Raw genomic sequence first — 15,764 nt, 5'->3', positions numbered from 1 at the left:
ATGGACAGGTAGAATAAGCAGGAAATAAACCTTTGCTTATTTTAATACAATAACATTTGGGAATTTTTGTTACTGAAACATAACTTAACCCAAATGACTGATACACTATGTGAGCTTCAACAAGCCCCATAAGTGTGTGCCTCTGTTTCCTCACCCGTGATGCAGACATAAAAAAAGAACCTACCTCATAGAATTATTGTAAAGACTGCATGCGCTGTATGCCTAGGAAGAATAAGTGCTTAATAAATATTAGCTACTGTTTTTTTTTTTATTTGAAAGATTTTCACAGATGACACTGGTACCCCCATATCACATCTCCTTGGCCCACCTGATTTCAGCCACAGAGGGTAGCCCTGTGTTTGCTCAGACTTACCTCTGCTGATAAATTCAGGCTGCATTTCTATTTTCCACCATAATATGGAAGCCTGTTCAATCTATGGGCAGAAACAGTCCAGAGACACTGGGGAGTTATTGGCCCCAGGAGCAACCCTCCTGCTCAAAACCCTCCAAAGATTTCTCTGCAGCTTGAATCAGATGCAAAGTCCCTGCATTTTGAATAAGATCCAAACTCTTTATCATATCCTAGAAAAATTTATATAATCTGGTCCCTTCCAGTCATTTCAGTCTAAACACTCATACTCTCCTGTCCACTCATTAAGTTCCAGCTATACTGGCCCTCTTGATGTTTCTGAAACACATCAAACTTGTTACTGCCTCAGGACCTTTGCACTTGCTATAACTTTTGCTGGGAATACACTTCCCTCAGCTCTTTGATGACTGACTTTTCGTCTGACAGAACTCAGCCCAAATGACATCTCCTGAGATAAATTTTCTTTGACCATTCTTGATAAAAGAATGCCTCCAGTCTTATGTTTGTAGGTCCCTTATCCTTCTTTTTTCTTTACAGCAAAAATTATGATCTGAAATTATATTAATTCATTAGTTTGCTTGTACATTTTCACAATTCCCTATTATAAGAAAAGTTCCATGTAGGCAGAGACTTTGCTTGCTTGTTCACTGATGTTTCTACAAAGCCTAGAACACTACCTGGTACACGGTAAATCCTCAAGAAGTATTTGTTGAATAAAACAGAATGAATGAATCTCCAATTTACAGATAAGGAAATGTGGCTCTGAGAGTTGGAGTAACTTTCCCAAAGTCTTACAGGGTTTCTACAGATGTCCCTGATTCTAAATCCTACTGACTTTTGCAACAGCAAGGTACTGTCTAAAGAGATTGAAGTGTCAGACAGCAGGCAGGGTGAGATGACATGCAGGTGTTGGATTCTATCGTGGACACAATCAAAACCAAAAAGGCATATTGATCACATTTTCCCCAGGGAGCCCTGAATTGCCAATGGAACAAGATAACTTGAGAAATCTATTGATCTCCCATTTTTGTTATGCTGTACAGGTGACAAGGATCAATGCAGATTTGTACTCTTCTACCCATGACCTTGCGATCTAAATTTGTATTTCCACCCAGATTCCCAAAACTTTGCAAAATGCACAGCTCCGAGTGCCCACACCTTATTTAACTTAGTGTCATCGTCTGCGACAGCTCTGCTCTCCCAGCTCCTGCCAATTCAGAGAAACGTCTCCCCCTCGTCTCCTGCTCTCTGCATAGGAAGCTAGCACGCCCCACCCAGCTGTCCTCTTACTGAGCGTCTGACACACACATTGGCCCACAGCCCGCAGAGGGGCGGGGCTTCTGTCTCGGGGGCTCTTCAGAGGGGGTCTGAGGTCTGAGCAGCCCAACGTTGCTGAAGCACTAGCCCTCTCCCGTCCTCCTTCACTGAGCCTGTGCTTTCCTGCCTGCTTTCTCTTTTCTTTCTGGCTCAGCTTGGGACAGAGGATCATTCCAGAGGAGGCTCAGGTCTTGGATTTTAACGGCAGTGATGGAAAAACATGAGAATGTTTCCTGGATCTACCAACAGGAACTGAAAGATCCATTCAAGAAATACCTGAACAACACTGATGACTACCTAGCTTTGCTCTGCGGGCCTCCACGCAGCCACCTCTTCCTGCCGGTGTCTGTGGTGTATACTCTGATTTTTGTGGTGGGGGTCGTTGGCAATCTCCTGGTGTGCCTGGTGATTCTTCGGCACCAGACTATGAAGACACCCACCAATTACTACCTCTTCAGCTTGGCTGTCTCCGACCTCCTGGTCCTGCTTCTCGGGATGCCCCTGGAAGTCTACGAGATGTGGCGCAACTACCCCTTCCTTTTTGGGCCCGTGGGCTGCTACTTCAAGACGGCCCTCTTTGAGACGGTGTGCTTCGCCTCCGTCCTTAGCATCACCACGGTCAGCGTGGAGCGATACGTGGCCATCCTCCACCCGTTCCGCGCCAAGCTGGAGAGCACCCGGCGGCGGGCCCTCCGAATCCTCGGCATCGTCTGGGGCTTCTCTGTTCTCTTCTCTCTGCCCAACACCAGCATCCACGGCATCAAGCTCCGCTACTTCCCCAATGGGTCCTTCGTCCCGGGCTCTGCCACCTGTACGATCATTAAGCCCATGTGGATCTACAGTTTCATTATCCAGGTCACCTCCTTCCTCTTCTACATCCTCCCCATGACGGTCATCAGTGTCCTCTACTACCTCATGGGGCTCAAAGTGAGTATCCAAGCTGGCTGCAACCGTTATGGCAGCATCCCTTCTTTTTTCTCTTACTCAAAGTTCAGAGAAACATTTAGAACTGGAGAAGTTCAGAATTGGAAGGGAGCATAGAGAAAAATAGGATGAGCTCAGAGGGGAAACTCAGAAGTTAAAGGACTGGATTCAAATTGGACAAAGAGTAACCACAACTATAAATTGTTTCCTTTAACTCACCTTCCATTGTTCTTCCCTCTATACCTGTGCTTCTCAAACCTAGGTGTTCCTACGAATCACCTGGAAACCTCACTATGGGTACCCATGGGCAGGTCCTTCCCTCCAGGAAAATCTGATTCAGTAGGTCTAAGGTTGAGCCTCATTTTAAATAGCACAAGGTAGCTGCCCATGGAGAGACTGTTTCACACCCTGCTGTCTCTTTCCTGCCCTCACCTGCTTTGCCTGCATTGAGATTTTCCTCTGCACCAACTTGGTCTGAGTATAAAATAAACTATCCCTGCCTATTTTATACTCCAAGACAGATATAGTTTTAAAGTCAGATCCTTCCTTGTGGTTGCTTTGATCCTTTGGTTGAAATATCAGATTAAAATGCAAAAATATGGCCTGAGCGAGATCAACCTGGACTTCTTTTGAACAGGTGGAGACTGAGGGACGAGGAATTAAACAGAGTACATAAAATAGATTAGAAGACAGTGTGAATAAGAGATAGCTGGAATTAATAGAATATTATTACTTAGTTTGCAACATTTTATAATTAGAGCTTTCTCTCCTGTGCTCCTCATGGTAAACCGATTTCTTTCTTTTCTTTTCTTCTCTTTTCTTTCTTTCTTTCTCTCTCTCTCTCTCTCTCCCTCCCTTCCTTCCTTCCTTTCTTCTTTCTTTCCTTTCTTTTTCTTTTTTCCTGGATCTGAATTGTCTGAAACTGTTGTTTGGTTTTGCTTTTGATGAAGGTAGGAGTGAGTCTATATGATTCCTTTCCTGGTATATTCTGCAGCCAAATTCATAGAGATGAAATCTAACTGTGACACTTTTATACCCATTTAATGAGGTAGGTTGTGTAGGAAATAGTCATGAGACTACTTAGACTCCCAGGTCTGAAGCTCACATATAATTTGCCTTTAGGCAAAGCCCCTCAATTCTTTCCTGGAGTTAGGTTTTACATTTATAAAATGAAAAGGTTACATCAGATCATATCTAAGGCTCCTGATAGCTCTAACAATCTGTGATTCCTTAAAAAAAGAAAAGGAAAATCTGTGAGTGGGAGCAATGTGAATTATAAATGAAAGGAAAACAAAGCAGACGTCACATTCATATCATATGTACCAAGATGGCTCTGATACCATGTATTATGTGATAATTAATATACTCCCCTCTCAGTGCATCTCTGAGAAAGGCGTGTGTCAGAAACAAGTGTTCCACAGATGGTCCTTTCAAATAAATACTGTGCCTAAGCAGAGTCGCAACGTCTAAGGAGAAAGAATAGAATTTAAGTACAACAGATGACTGGACACAGGAGTAAATCTAATCAGGTAGAGTTATGCCAGTCTCCTGGAGGGCTGGACACTATAATTCCCAGAGACATGTGTCAACCCAGACTAGCTCACAGTCATCATGTCTTTAGAAAGCCTTGTGTATCCAACTGTGGGGGGAAAGGACTTCTGCATGATTCCAAATATCATAAGCCCTATGAGAAATATCCATCCCAAATTTATCAATACCATCTCTTCAAACAGCAAACAATCGCTTGCCTTGGGTCAATTTAGAGGAAATATTTAACTGTGAATAGAAAACACATTTCCCCCTCCAAGCAATTAATTTAAGTGTCACTTTGTTTTGTTGTCATGAATCTACAGCTACCTTGTATCAGGAGCTAAGTGACAGACGACAGCTTAGAAACCACCCTAGTTTGCTTTGTGTATGTAGTGCAACTTACAGCATCCTATTCTCAGGAAGGATGAGGTGTTACCCAGAGGACACCAGGAAAGGAACTATCTGCTTAGAATGTCACTTCTATAGTAACATTTAATTTAAAGACCTCTAGACTGGGAATCAGAAGTAGGCCTTAGTCTGTGGCATTGGTCTCAAGGTCTTTGCACCTTTTGCTCTATTTTCACCAGAAATGTTCCTTCTGTCTACTACTGCAATAGTTTTTGCCTTTCTAACTCCCACTGATCCTTTAAATCATACTTCACTCACACTTCCTCCAGGAAGCTCTCCCTGATTCCCTAACTACCTGGTCCCTCTCTAGGTGCTCATGATTCTTAGTGATTTCCCACCATTGCATTTATCACAATTTATAATTCTATATTTGTGGGTTCCTTAACTTCCTCCTCTCCAACTAGACTGTAAGCTCAATGAATGAGTGAATGAGGCTAAATTATTTCCTTTATTGCTGGACTTCAGCTTCTCTGCCTTCAAAATGGGAGACTTGGAAACATGGTCTCAAAAAGCCTTTTTGAACTAAAAGATTTTTGAAGAGATTCAATCAATTCTGAGGAGTAGTGATTCTCATGGCAAGTCTAAAGTTATGATTGACTGTGGGCCCCACTGCCTTCAGAAGGCAGAAAACCAAGACTGATGTAATCCCAGGACCAGGAAAGAAGCAGGGGAGCAATATGTATGTTCAAAGCTGAGCAATCAGAGCTGCTTCATCGTTACAGGACACAAGTGTCCACCAAGCTGCTCTCCAGGGTTCGAACATAATGGAGTTGGGAAACAGGCAATCCCAGGGCAAGTTCCTTCCCACCTGGGAAGCTCTCACCTAGTCCTTGTATCTCCCACGTGCAGCATTAAAGCTGAAGAGGATGGATTATGAATTGTAGCAGAATTCAGCCAGGACAAACAGGGTTGGACCGATTTTTTTTTAAATAAACAGATTTTGTTCCGATTATGGAGATATTTACACAAAAGCTATGATTATATCTTGGAATCCTAAAGCTACATAAATGAATCACAATCTATATAAATGAACAGCTGGTGAAATGATTTTAAGCAGTATAGACAACTGATCAGGATTATATATCAATCTGAATGATAATCAACCTCACGTCTCCCCTTCACCTTTTATCTTACATAAAAATAACTAAAAGGAGTGAGGTAGGAAGGGTTCTGAACTTCCTATAGAGTGATGACAATTTTCCTCTCCTATTTTTGTAAGTTGACTTTAAAAGTGCTTAGGGGTGGGTGAGAATAATTAATGGATAAATATCTACTCTACCAAACATCTGAAGGGAAATGAAATTACTCAACAAGAAATAAAGCAGCATTTAATATTGGCTAGACAAACTGGATTCTATTCTACTATGTCAACCCCTTCAAATTCTGTTGGAACAATGTATAATATGCATAAATATTCTGTTTCTGACTCTTTTTTTTAGTTGGCTAGTTGTGTCACTGTAACCTAAGGAAGCTGAAATGTAAGTGATGGTTAATAGACACATATTTTTTCTTTTCAGTGCAAACCATGCTGTACAAGAAGCCGGTTCATAAAAAGATTGTGTGCACCATTTGCTTGCTGTTTGATTTAAGGAAATTTTTCCCTGGGGTGGAGAAATTCCCAGTGAGAATTGTTAAACCCACCGAAGAAGTGACTAACAGATCTTAAAAATCTTTCATTGTTCTTGATTATGGACTGGAATCAAATAATGGAATAACTATCTTGTAATAAGGACAAAATTTTTTAAATGGTATGAAATCATTAGAACATAACTGAAGATGAGTTAGGAAGATGTGCAGTTTGATGCATTGCTCTAACCTTCAACACCAGTGGTTTTCTTCTCAGTGTATCTGGATGCTTCTTTGTATCAGCACGAGTACAGCTTGTGATGAATGGTACCATGAGGAGAATTTCTAGAAGGGACTCAGTAATACACATGAGTGGGCCTACAGCTATAAATAAATATTTCATAAAAATACATTTCAAGTAAACCCAGGACAATAATCAGAACCACAATATATGAAACTTTTTTTTTTTTTTTGGTCATGCTGTGCAGCTTGCAGGATATCAGTCACCCACCCAGGGAATGAACCCGGGCCATGGCAGTGAAAGCCCGGAATCCTAACCACTAGGCCACCAGGGAACTCCCAAAATCACAATCTATAACCTACTGAGTATCATGTGCCAGCCATTGAGTTAAGAACTATACCTGCATCATTTTGTTTTACTATTATATTAATAACATCACCTTTAGTTCCCTCCCATTTATTCCTAATAACTGCATGATATTTTCCCCTATTTCTTTCAAGTTCTAGGTGACTCCAAAGGGTCAAATTTCACAGAACTTTAATCCCTCACTTTCTGAAGACATAGGTATATGTAGAGAGCACCAATATATCCAAGAGACAGATAGCCAGTTTTGTTAATCATCCACGTGGTTACTTCAGGGCAGTGCCATGCTGAAAGCAACCTGACTTCTAGGAGCTTACATGTTTGTCAGAGACAGGATATTGATTTGTTGAACTTTGGAGGCAACTATTAATGATCTTTTCTTCCAAGTCTTATTTAATTTTAAATACCTTCTCTAAAATATTCTGTAGGGACTTCCCTGGTGGCGCAGTGGTTAAGAATCCACCTGCCAATGCAGGGGACACGGGTTCGAGCCCTGGTCCGGAAAGATTCCACATGCCGTGGAGCAACTAAGCCCGCGAGCCATAGCCACTGAGCACGTGTGCCACAACTACTGAAGCCCACGCACCTAGAGCCCATGCTCGGCAACAAGAGAAGCCACCGCAATGAGAAGCCCATGCACTGCAACAAAGAGTAGCACCCGCTCGCCACAACTAGAGAAAGCCTGCATGCAACAATGAAGACCCAATGCAGCCAAAAAGAATAAAATAAATAATAAATAAATTTATTAAAAATAAAGAAATAAATAAATTAAATATTCTGTAAACATGCCATCTAGCCCAGGAAGCTCACTGCGTCTTAGAGCATTCTGTTCCACTGTTGCACATAACCACACTAATTTCTTCTCTATCTTGAATTGAAATATGTCTCCCTATAATTCAATAAATTGATCCTAATCTACCCTGAGACTATATAAAACAGGTTGAATTTTCCTTCCACTGATGGCCTTAGTTTGTCAAGACTTTCTACATTGCTAATGAGGGAACTCCAACTCAATCTGACAAAATATGAAAGAGAGCATAGACCTGAAAAATCCAGAGGGAGAGCTGGCTCTTGGGGAAGATTAATCCAGTAAGACACACAGTGTCAGCAAGGACCTAACTTTATTTCTGTTTCTTTGCTCTTCTTTCTATGGTATTGGTTTCAACCTCCAAATCTGCACAGCAGTCCACTGGTGGCTCTAAGCACATTCCTTATGGTGAGGAAAAAAACAAAAAGCTCCCTCTGGTAGTTCCAATAAAAGAGAAATGAGACTTTCATTCCTAAATGTATAAGCAAATATCTGAAATCTCACTGGTCTCAATTATCCAATCACTGTGACTGAAGGATAGCAGCTAAGTTATCTAGGGACTAAACTTGTATCTGGAGATGGGATCATTCCCACCCAAATTAATGACTATGAAATGGAGAAGGAGTAAATCCACTAGGAAAATCAGGGCACCATTGGTAAGAAAAGAGGAAAATAAATGCTGGAGAACCAATTGGCAAATATATACTATATTATCTTCTAGATATATGATGGTAGTTTATCATGAGACCTTAAAGCTTTTATCTGGTTGACTATCCCCACAAATTAGAAACATATGAATTAAAGAGAAAAAATTCACAACTAGATGAATGATGTAGATCTTCAGTGGTATGTGAGTTCAGAGAAAGGAGAAGAAGGACAATGGGCTACAGTAGCCACAAAAGTCTTCCAGGAGTAGGTGGGACTTGAACTAGGCAAGAGAGATTTCATGTACAGGAAATGTTAATATTTGAAATTTTCAGATGCTACTTTAAGGATCACCATATCTTCCAACAAGGAGGAGTATATTTTAACATCTAAACTCAGAAACACATATACCCTTATGGGTAATATTTGTAAAGCAGAGTTTCCCAAATTGTGCTTCTCAAGATGGTACCAGGTGTTCCACTGAAATGGGTTGGGAAGGGTATTGTTTAGTCAAAGAAGCACTATCCCCTTTGAGGGTGGGAGATGTGGGATGTGCAAGGTAGGGGTGGAGGAAAGGTGATACATTGTCCCCCATGGAAATGTGTAATGTCTGTTAGCATTTTAAGGCTCTGAGAAGACCCAAAATAAAGACTATAAACTTCATGAAGCAGAAATAATACCTGTTTTTGTTTTCTACTGCCTACCCACCACATGGCAGAGGGATGTCATTCTAATAGATGTCTAATTATTATTGAATAAATGAATGGATGAATGAAAAAACCTATCTAACATTTTTTAACTTTAGAATTTCTTATTTTTCATGGAATATCTATTAATATGCTACAAAACTAGGGTTCTACAGAATGCATAGGATAAATGGTTGCCTGTAACTTGGCCACAACCATCTATCCAGTTGAGTTAGGTGACCTTGATCCAACTCCACCTCCAACTTATTGTTAAACATATTCTTACATGTTAACAAATTCTTACATTTCTTTAAGTCCAGTTTTTTGTCTGCACAATGAGTTTTAGAGTCACACTTCTCAGATCTTAACGGGAGGAAAAAATGTTTCCCTTTCTTTATATCTCTGCATTTCTCTTGCAGCTGAAGAAAGACCAACCCCTTGAAGCAGATGAAGTAACTGCAAATATTCAAAGACCATCCAGAAAATCAGTCACTAAAATGCTGTGTGAGTCCTCCATTTTGTATTTTGCTTGTTTCTTAAAGCAAAGGAGTTATATTTGGTATTGATCAAGTGTTGCTGAGATCTGGATCAAAATTCTCCTGAAACGTAGTGTTATGTTCTGGTCTTCCGTGGCTTACTAAGCATCTAGGACCTGTCTATTTTGTTCTATTTTGGTTTTTGAACCTCAGAATAACACACTAAATCGCAACCATTGTAATACACTCTGTTCGATGCTTGGTAAACCATATCCACTCTAAGAGCCTTTAAGTATCTCTTTCCCCCCCTAAAATAAGCAGGTAGTTCTTAACCGATTTTGTGTTATGGGTTTCTTTAAAAATATTATGGAACCGGTGAATTCTCCACTCAGAAAGTGTACAAATGAACATACATCAAATGCTTTACAATCCATTTCAGGGGAATCCTGAACTCCCTGATACCCAAGCTTGGACTCCATGGGATCTTTTACTTCCAGAATAAGGACATCTGGCTAAGAATACTTCTAAGTAGTCATTCCTCCTATGACATTGTATGATTTTATATAAATGGTACACTCTTTTATATAGATAAGATATTTTAAAACACATCCAGGCACTGATCCACACTCTCCCAAAAGAATGTTATAAAAATATATGATCCAACTGGTCTGATGAGATACCGATCAATTAGAGAAAGGAGGTTTATAATATACTTTCCAAGTCACAATGTGAAATTTGGAAGAAACAAATCCTCCAGGCTAATATGCATATGAAACACTCACTGTAACTATGTGATGTTTATGAACAAAAAAAACAAAAACAAAAACCTGTGAGGTCACTGTACGTCTTTTCAACTCTACTAATCACCTTCTTGAAAATTTTTAGCCCCTGTTAGCACCTGACTTTCCCTACTAAGAAATCTAGTGTCTTCAATATTTCTCCCCATTTCTCTTTGATCATAATCTCTCACAAAAGGACTTGAAGTGTACTCATGTTAAAATCACAATGATGAGATATACTGTGAACTATTTGCCTCTGGGGGCAGAGAGTTTAATTATAACACGAATTAAATTTTTAACTAGAGGGAATTGTAGGCAGTAGTAAGCAGATTAGGGACTTTTTCTTGGGAGGTAAATTCAGAAGAATCTTCCAGATATTCCTGAAACCACATCATGCAGGCAGACAACTTACTCTGAGTATTTCAATGCCAACAGGAAACATATGTACTATTTACTATGGAAAACATCAAATGTGCTCTTGAGTACAGAGAATTGTAAAATGAACACCAAAATACCCATCACCCAGCTTTAAAAGTTATCAGCTCATAGCTCATCTTGTTTCCTCTATATCCCTATCTCTCCTTTAGCCCCTACTAGATTATTTTGAGGTAAATCTCAAGCCTTGAAAGGAAAGGAAAGGAAAGTATTTTACAACTTCAGGAGAGAAATAAACATACATGTTTATTTTTCTGGAGAATAAATGTCCCTTAGAGAAACTGTGGTAGCACCAATCTCTGTCTTGGGAGCTTAAAATAAGAAACTGGAAGGTGCAACTTCCTGTAAATCTGTAATCATTTCAAAATAAATGTAAAAACAAACATAAAGAAAGTAGAAGGGATTCTGTGCTCTAGCAGTTTATAATATAATAGACACATCCCCATCCCAATCCAAAGATGCTTGTATTATGCTCATGGTTGTTCGACCTTTCTCTTTCCTCTGACGCCTTACAGAATTTTAAATGATTAAAGTCATAGAAACTTCTAATTTTTTTCTAGAAAAACAAGATAAATTCATACTATACTTCATAGTTCGTTATTAATCTATAACTTTAAAGAACACCAAATTGCTTGAACACAATCATTTTACTTATATATCCAGTTTATGTGATTCCAAGTCTACTTGCAACATAATTTATTTTCCACAATAGAATGTTTTCAGAACTTTGAATACATTCAACATTATTCTAAATATCCTGAAGGAAACTTACATTACACAAGAAATCTTTTACAACCGTATGGAAAACTGATTCTCAATCCTATAAAATTTATTCTTATATTTACATATTCTATGTAGAGTCTCTTTAGGATCTAGTTGGCCTTTAGCAATTATAACTTAACAAAGATGGAGGGGAAATGCTAGAAGGAATGGATGAATTCAGTGTGGGCACTGTATACCTATTCTTGCTTTGACTGCCATTTACTCTCCCCTTCATCATCCTTTTCCAGTTGTCTTGGTCTTAGTGTTTGCTATCTGTTGGGCCCCATTCCACATTGATCGGCTCTTCTTCAGCTTTGTGGAGGAGTGGACTGAATCCCTGGCTGTTGTGTTCAATCTCATCCATGTGGTTTCAGGTAAAATTTAGCTCGTTTGGGTGTATCACAGGTGTCCAGGTAACTGCAGCTTCTTCATCTTGCTTAGAGTAGTAGGTTCTATCTGTATATACCAATTTATCATGGAGATCTGCCATACTGTAATGAAGACACTTGATTTTTATTTTATTTAAGTATTGATCAGGTATGTTACAGGTTCAAAAGAAATACACCATATTACTATTTGAGACAGTACTTTATGAAAGACCTCAACTCTAAGCTTGATGATTACAGCAGGAAAATGGTCAAAGGAATGATTCCTTTGGTTTTCCTTTCAATGGCCATGTGATTTAATTGGTTTTTATTTATTAAACATCCATGTCCCTGAAATCCTGTATTGTCTTCAGCAAGTTTTAGGCCCTCATGAAAGCCAGCCAAAGGGTATTCATGGGGAATCAAGGTCTGCTTTTAGGCTACTTTAATGCTGCTTGTTAAGGACACCATAGAATATGAGAGAGAGTGGTTGAAAGGTTACTAAATCAGAGGACCTGGATTTGCATCTCAGTACCACCATTTATATTCTTCTGAGTGATACGCAGAATATGGATTCCTTCTTGCCAAAGTTTCCTCAACTGTAAGGTGGCAATAATGCCTGCTCTATATACAACACAGGCTGATGGTAAGAAGCAAATAAAATAATAGCTATTAAAGAACTTTTTAAGCTGTAAAATGCTATAGCCTATCTTCTACAACCATCACAAGTTTGTAAAGTAGATATTATCATCAACATTTTATGGTTAAAAAAGTTCTACAAAGAAGAAATGACTTGTCCAAAGACACTCAGTTGGCAAATGGTAAAAAACAAGGTTCAAGCCTGAGTCACCTAACTTCAAGTTCAGGGTTCTTTCCTCTAAAATAGAGCAAAGAATGGCCACTTGAGTCTTTCTTTTCAGTCAGTGTAACTATTAGACTTAAGTTCACACCACTTCTATCCCTCTACCTCTGCTAGTCACTGGATGGTTCTATGGGCTCTTTATCAAAGACATCATTAAGGAAGAAAGATTAGATCAATTTATGCAAGTTAAGCTCCAGATGTGCACAGAACAAAAACAATAGCATTCATATGGATACTGAATACCATATATATTATCTATTTTCTACAACCATCTTTTTTGTACTCAGCAGGGCTTGTGTACAGTTTATACCTGGACATTAGGACTTTGCTCCATGTTAAACTATTTATTATTCTAGACAAAAAATCAAAAATGTTTATAGCTCTGATCTTTGTGGTTAGTCTGAGAAAATGGGAGTGTTTAAATAATATATACACTACTATATATAAAATAGATAACAAATAAGGACCTACTGTATAGCACAGGGAATTCTACTCAATACTAGAGTGGATATATGTATATGTATAACTGATTCACTTTGTTGCACACCTGAAACTAACACAACATTGTAAATCAACTATACTCTAATAAAAAATTTTTTTAAATAAAATAAAATAAATTATTCTTTAAAAAAATTGGAAAACACACAAGATCACATAAGGCTTGATCTACACTTCTCCAGAGGCATCAAGACAACCATTTTAAGATTCCCAAGCTGTGCATTTACAATAACATTTTCCTATTAAGATGTAATTTCTCCCTTCCCCACCTTGCCAACCAGATGATGTCTAAATCTCTTAAATGCTACCCCAGAAATGGCCCCAACTTGCCTTTTGACCCTCAAGTTATAGTATTTTCATTCATAAACCATGTATGGAATGCTTGTCAAACTGGTGAATTAGGGATTTCTGCACATTCTGCATTATTCTTGCACAATAATCATTCTGCCATAGCACACTGGTGCACGCTAAGCCTTCTACTTGCAGCACTCTCTCCTCTCTTCCCCAATATCTCCTACCCATTTCATGGTCTCGCTAGAATCCAATCACCCCCATTAAATTTGTCATGACCATTAGAGTTCTTGTGTTTATGCCATTATGTGAATTTCCATAGCATGACTGTTGGTATTACATATTTTGCTCTTTTCTTAACAGATACTGTTTGGAATCATCCTTTTGTTAATTACTGAAGTTAGGCATAAATCTTGTTCTGCAATACTATTTCAAGTCCTTGGAGAACAAAGTCTAAATCCACTACCTTCCAATGTGCCTCAAAGCCATACAATGAGTTCAATCAGTATTTCTTTATTGAACAAATTAACAGTCTATAGAAATATTCCCCTCCTACACTCCTCCCTGCCCAATTCTGGCCACAGGGCATATGGCACTCTGAATGTCCTGAACTATATAAATGAGGACAACAATGAATGTGTTGAGGACAGCACCTATCACTTGTTTTGTATTCTTATTCTCAGCCCTTCTGTAGACAGTATCTCAATTTTATCCTCACAATAATCCAGGGAGGTGAGTTAAAAAGGTATTATCATTCCCAACTTACAGAGAAAAAGGAATTGAAGTGCCAGTTCTGTCCAGGGTCACAGAATAAGCAAAGGCCAAGATCAGAAACTAAGTCCTCTGATTCTCAACCTTAGGCTCCCCTTGGGCCTTGAGAAAATAGAATAAGATATGGTAATAAAGGAAAACTGTATACCAACGAAGAAAATGGCAGTGTGCAAGACATTTGGTGGAGAAAACAAATGGAAAAATACAAATATTCAATAAGGTTGGAAATAAGGTGGGAAGAGCCATCAAGAGGAAAGGCTAGGTAGGGAAAGGACATTGGGGAATACTTCTTTGAAGAGATATTTAGCATTTTAAGGAGTCTCAGCAGAGACTATGCCTTGAATGATTTACTATTCTTCCATTACTTGCAGTTTCAAATTATAGACCTAAGCAAAACTCCAATGAGTTAAAACAACATCTCTTTCCTCTGATACTTAAACATCTCTCTTTAATGCTATGGGAACATGTTCTTTAATTAAACAAGTGGGGATCAAAGGAAGTTGCCAAACATCTCAGAGAGATCCCATGTCAGCCTCAATTTTTCCAAGACTCTTTAATCTTTCTGGGTTTGATTCCTAAGTACACAGGTGGTAGATCTGTTCAGAGCATTCTGTATTCTCAATTAGAGTCTTATATATATTATCACTTCCAAATGAGGCAATCAAAGTGATTCAAGACCTTTGTTAAATATTTATGCTTCTCCCTGTCATACCTCTCCCTCAATTTCTCCTTGGCATGTCTCTTAATCCCCTGCATTCCAGGTGTCTTCTTCTACCTGAGCTCGGCTGTCAACCCCATTATCTACAACCTACTCTCTCGCCGCTTCCGAGCAGCATTCCGGAATGTAATCACTCCTTCCTGCAAACAGCGGCACTCCCAGAACCACCCACAGGGGCCATCTGTGCAGCAGAACATATTCCTGACAGAATGTCACCTTGTGGAGCTGACTGAAGATGTGGGTCCCCAGTTCCCCTGTCAGCTGTCCATCTGCAGCTCTCATTTCCCCACAGCCCTCTGTACTGGACAGGCACTAAGAAAGGAACTCGCAAAGAGTTGACATTCCTCTATGGCTCCACACTAGAGGGAGGGACATCCCATAATTTATGCCTTCCTATATGATATTAAGGAGGTAAAATGACCCTTAGAACTTATATATCCAATTTTAGTGTTTTTTTTTAAAAATGTGAAAATTGCTACTTAAATCTAGATCTAAAACCCAGAACCTCCTGATTTTTAGTTAGCTTTCCACTATCTTAACTGCTTCATACCCCTTTATTAGTTCATGAAAAGAACATGACTAGCAAAGCATGGCACCTATACTTTGAGTCATTTCCACTATTGGGAATGGTTTGTCCTGTTATTCACACTCTGAATCAGGCTCTCTTTCTTATAACCAGTGGTTCCTGTGAGACACAGAGGGAGACATGGAGAAGCTGTTTATATGATTTGAGGGGTCCATGCCAGTTCTTCCATAGCAAGCTATTTACCCTACTGCCTCATATTGCGCCATTATAATGTGATTTTTTGGAGTCCTGAAGCCTTTGACTTTAAGAGTTCTCCTGATAACACAGGAATGCTCCTCAGCACTATTATTCCCACTGTTCCAATCCCCAAGTCATTATCAGACATTCCTCACCAGGGATGGAATTAGATACAAGTTCCACTTA

General features: G+C 39.2%; 1 protein-coding gene across 1 annotated transcript; it reads left to right on the top strand.

Annotated features, from left to right (window-relative positions):
* Positions 1 to 1,897: 1,897 nt before the first annotated feature.
* On the top strand, positions 1,898 to 15,154 carry NMUR2 (neuromedin U receptor 2). Its single transcript, XM_007165495.2, has 4 exons — positions 1,898 to 2,614; positions 9,278 to 9,362; positions 11,559 to 11,684; positions 14,859 to 15,154. The coding sequence occupies exons 1-4, from the start codon at positions 1,898 to 1,900 to the stop codon at positions 15,152 to 15,154; spliced, it is 1,224 nt and encodes a 407-aa protein (XP_007165557.2).
* Positions 15,155 to 15,764: the final 610 nt, after the last annotated feature.

This window comes from Balaenoptera acutorostrata, chromosome 2 (genome assembly GCF_949987535.1).
Source record: "Balaenoptera acutorostrata chromosome 2, mBalAcu1.1, whole genome shotgun sequence".
In the NCBI taxonomy this organism is placed as follows: Eukaryota; Metazoa; Chordata; class Mammalia; order Artiodactyla; family Balaenopteridae; genus Balaenoptera; species Balaenoptera acutorostrata.
This window is presented reverse-complemented; position numbering and strand designations above follow the sequence as displayed.

Excerpts from the sequence above, each read along its gene's own strand:
- NMUR2 (XM_007165495.2), top strand. The coding sequence starts at position 1,898 with ATGGAAAAACATGAGAATGTTTCCTGGATCTACCAACAGGAACTGAAA. Across the intron at positions 2,615-9,277 it reads ACTACCTCATGGGGCTCAAA|CTGAAGAAAGACCAACCCCT; the intron begins GTGAGTATCCAA and ends TTTCTCTTGCAG. Across the intron at positions 9,363-11,558 it reads ATCAGTCACTAAAATGCTGT|TTGTCTTGGTCTTAGTGTTT; the intron begins GTGAGTCCTCCA and ends ATCCTTTTCCAG.